The 4,079-nt window shown below is 52.5% G+C and overlaps 2 protein-coding genes across 2 annotated transcripts in view; both read right to left on the bottom strand.

The window, feature by feature from the left end:
- Positions 1–1,620, bottom strand: part of ZC3H12D (zinc finger CCCH-type containing 12D) — a 32,480-nt gene extending 30,860 nt beyond the window's left edge. The window contains exon 1 of the mRNA XM_004702126.3: positions 1,313–1,620. Coding sequence (XP_004702183.1) covers positions 1,313–1,605 — 293 coding nt within the window. The 5' untranslated portion in view covers positions 1,606–1,620. The remainder of the gene's footprint in view (positions 1–1,312) is intronic.
- Positions 1,621–3,038: 1,418 nt separating this feature from the next.
- LOC101642131 (translationally-controlled tumor protein-like) lies at positions 3,039–3,551 on the bottom strand. Its single transcript, XM_045294655.1, has one exon. The coding sequence runs from the start codon at positions 3,549–3,551 to the stop codon at positions 3,039–3,041; it is 513 nt and encodes a 170-aa protein (XP_045150590.1).
- Between the last annotated feature and the right edge of the window lie 528 nt (positions 3,552–4,079).

Below are 4,079 nucleotides of genomic sequence, written 5' to 3'. Positions count from 1 at the left end.
TAAAAATGAGAACAAAGACCAGACTTACTGCTCTGAAAGAGCCTAGAGGAACTTGGGCCCCTTTCCCTGAGACAGACAACCCTCAAACCTGAGCTGAGGATACTCCTTGAGGCCAACTCACAGACAGGGCTGAGAAGCAAACAACACGCACAAAGCATGTTGCTCCTTAGAACAATCAACTCCAGGAGATCAAAAGGGCGACATTTGCCAAAACCAAAGATGAGAAGGGAGGGAGGGTCAGAGAAACCGAATGAGCTGAAATGGGGAACCCAGAGAGGAAGTGGGGGAAGTGCTGACACATTGTGGGAATTGCAATCAATGTCAAGGAACCATTAGGGTATGAACTACTGATTGGAAAATGAATTTGCTCTGCACACGTTCATCAAAACGAAAGCAAGGCTGATTAAACAGTTTCCACTTTCAACCCCTTTCTGCCTAAGAAACACGGACAGGCGTTGCCAAAGACACCGCGGAGTCATGATGCGTTGGGTTTTGAATTAATTTTTGGTCCTTGTGCGTTCAGAAGTGGCTCACTCTGGCCAAATTTTCCGTGACCCTCACATTCAGTTACAGACCCCTAAAGGGGTCGCGACCCACAGGTTGAGAACCACTGCTATAGCGCTTCCCAAAGGAGCCCTGGTGGTGCTGTGGGTTGTTGGGGTGTTGGGTCGGTGGTTCAGATCTCCCAGCCACTCTGAGGGAGGCAAACGTGTGCAGCCTCGCAGACCCTCACTAAGGGTTTCCTTCCATGAGTCGGAATGGACTCTGGTGTGCTTTCCAGAGCAGCTGGGGGATTCCAGCCACCGACCTCTTGGTTAGCACTCGCAGGCTTAACCACCCTGCCACAAAGAACATCTTCAAGCTTAACTAGGGAACCGCACTCCCCTATGGCCACCTCCGAACGGAGGACTCCCAGTGCAGGCCAAGGACCTTTCCCATCTGGTCGTCAGCCCTCACGGGAAAGAAACGGTGGCTTTTCCATTTCGCTGGTTAGGGGCTGACTCCTGGCAGGAGACTTACCTGTCCCTGGCCCACCTGCCCTCCTTCTGCCTCCCCAGGGGGATCCACCACTCGGGGGTGGGTGAGGTCACACCTGCTCCGTGGTAGGCTCTCCCCTAAACATTTTGAGCAGCTAAGATTCTTACAACTGCCTTCCAGGGCGCAGCCATCCTAGCGTTTACAGGTGGAGGGAGTGAGGCGCAGAGAGGCTGGCGCCCCGTTAAGACCCCCCAGCTCCCATGAGGTGGGCCGGGCACTCAAGCCCCGAGCCCTCAGCTCTCCCACCCCGCGCCCTGCCGGGTGAAGGGGCTACCTCATGGCCACGTTGCTGCCGTCGATGACGATGGGTCTCAGGGCCCCGGCCTGGCCGTCGCAGTCCTCGTCGGGGCCGGCCCCTGGCCTGCCCGGGGCCGCGCAGGAACCCCGAGGGACGAGCAGGGGCCCCGCGGGCCGCTCCTGGGCCACGGGCCGGCTGCCCGACCGGATCAGCTCCCGCAGCACGTCGTTGACCAGGGCGCCCTCGCCCAGCGCGCCCAGCACCCTGAGCACGTCCTCCTGGTCATAGCCCAGCTTCTGGAAGAACTCCATCTTGTTCAAGGGCTCCATGCTGTGCCCGCCTTGCTTTGGGGGTGCTCCGGCCCCGGGCTTCCTGCGCTCTGGTCCCCGAGGGCATGAGCTGGAGAGAGAAATCGGCTGTCAGGTGTTTGCTGCCAACCAGTGGCACCTCCCCATCCCAACACCCCCCAGTCTGCCAGGTCCAAGGCCGGCCCCCTGGGGGCACTGAGTTGCTCCGCGTGGTTGGGGAGCTCCCCCCAGGAGGTCAATCTCCACCACCCGGTGTGCGGCCTTGCCCCCAGCACAGCACCCTTCTGCCCCACCTTCCAAACACCAGGCTCAGGGTTGGGGCCAGGCAGCCCGGCAGATGCAGGGAGACACACCAGTGCGAATCTTCTGGAAACAGGAGTTGGAAACGACTGTGTGGCAGTGAGTCTGGTTTGGGCAGGAAACATGGGCCTGTTTTCTTCACTGTCAGAAAAGATCTCGGTGGTTTCCAACGCATTTTAAGATACAGAGACCGGAGGAAGTGGGAAACACGTGGAAGTACAAGGGCTAAGAGGAAGCACCCCGAAGCCCACTTGCCCCTAGAGCACTCCTTGTTTTGTTGTTGTTGTTTCCCAATTGTATTAGTCTCTTTATTTTTTTGATAATTTCTTCCATTTGTAGGTGCTGAAATGCTTAAGGATCCACTTCATGGCAATACAGGAGGGTGGAGGGAAAGTGGGTGGAAAGGGCGAACCGATCGCAAGGATCTACATATAACCTCCTCCCTGGGGGATGGACAACAGAAAAGTGGGTAAAGGGAGATGTCAGACAGTGCAAGACATGATAAAATAATAATGTTTTATAAATTATCAAGGGTTCATAAGGGAAGGGGAAAATGAGGAGCTGATACCAAGGGCTCAAGTAGAAAGCAAATGTTTAGAAAATGATGAGGGCAATAAATGTACAAATGTGCTTGACACAATGGATGGATGTATAGATTGTGATAAGAGTTGTATGAGTCCCCAATAAAATGATTTCATTAAAAATAAATAAATTATGGATAGATAGATATAGATATTTTAAGGATCCACTTCAGATGCTGGCACTGCTAAGAACATGGTCGCTCCCTTTATTTAAACTCAAAATTAAGCCTTTGGATTCTTGTCTCTATTCGGATCCCCGTTGTTGGCTGCAGCGGGCCTTTGGAGACAGCCTCACAGTGTAGCAGTCTACACATGGCTCTGGCTTCTCCAGGAGCACTACAAGGTGAATTTAGTTTACTGATCGTCAACAGGAGGCATTTTATTTTTAGACAACCTACACGACATGTTTTGTGTGGGGTTTTTTCCCTTAAAAAAAAAAGCCTCCGCTCCAAATAAGTCAAGGTCAAAAGTAAATAAAGAGCTCTGGATGACATCAGTTCTGTTTGTCTAAGTCCTGGTGTCTTAGCGGCCGTTTAGGATGAGGAGATGGTCCGTCGTGAGTTGCCCACCCTGTTAACATTTCTCCATCTCTAAGCCATCCTGAAAGATCATATACGGGGTCACACCATCCTCTCGGTAGTCCAGCAGAGCAATCGTGCCATCTGGATTCATGTTCTCACCAATAGAGAACTGGTAGTTTTTGAAATTTGCAAGGATGTGCTTGGTTTGTTCTGCAGCCCCTGTCAGAAAAGGCTTTACGCTTTCTGGTTTCTGCTCTTCAAGTTGGCCTTTGATTGATTTCATGTCGTCTTTGATGTACTTCTCGTAGACTTCTTTTGTGAAGCTGGTTTCCTGCAAGTGATGACTCATGACAACGTCAACACCAGGGACCACTGTGCTTTCTGTTTCATCGCCATTGGGGCCTTCAGCTGAGGCATTGCCACCCATGAGGGAGTCATCGATGTTACCTTCAGTCCTACGGACCATCTTCCCCTCCACTTCCAGACCCAGCCCTTCTGCAATCTCCTGGATCTTGTAGATGTCAGAGAACATTTCCTGGCTGACGAGGTCCGGGTAGATGATCATGATGGCGGCTAGAGGGAGACAGCGGCAGCGCTAGCTAGAAGGAGCCCGGAGCTCTGAGCGGGCCAAGTGCAGCAGAAGCGGAGCTGCGCTGGGGCAGGTGGGGCAGTGGGGGGGGGCAGCCCCGGTCCTATTTTTAGGAACCCTGCAGCATAGTGGATGACTGGAGGTCTGCAATTCGAAACCACCAGCTGCTCTGAGGGAGAAAACGAGCTTTTATTCCATAAGTGGCGACAGTCCAGTAAGTAATTCTACCCTATGGGTCAAAATTGAATGGATGGTAGTCATTTTGCGTTGGGGGGCGGAGGGGGGTGGTGGTTCTAAATGTATGCCTTTGTTTGTATTCAATAACTACCTGGAACCCTAGAGCAAGATGGGGTACTTACAGAAGCTGGACCACATATCCTCATGTGTATACGAGGGGGGCTTCCAAAAGTTCGTGGAGAAATTCCCTTATCTTTCAATTCCATTCTTCCATGAACTTTCAGAGGCCCCTCAACGTTTTGCTTTGTTATCGTTGCGCAGAGGAGT

The sequence above is a fragment of the Echinops telfairi genome, unplaced genomic scaffold, assembly GCF_000313985.2.
Source record: "Echinops telfairi isolate 266 unplaced genomic scaffold, ASM31398v2 ScPeMD7_3533;HRSCAF=4204_0, whole genome shotgun sequence".
NCBI classification, from domain to species: Eukaryota; Metazoa; Chordata; class Mammalia; order Afrosoricida; family Tenrecidae; genus Echinops; species Echinops telfairi.
Note: the sequence above shows the minus strand (reverse complement) of the source record. Positions and strands in the feature narration are given on the sequence as shown.

What these genes read in the sequence shown, in the direction of transcription:
- LOC101642131 (XM_045294655.1), bottom strand. Translation starts at nt 3,551, where the DNA reads ATGATCATCTACCCGGACCTCGTCAGCCAGGAAATGTTCTCTGACATC.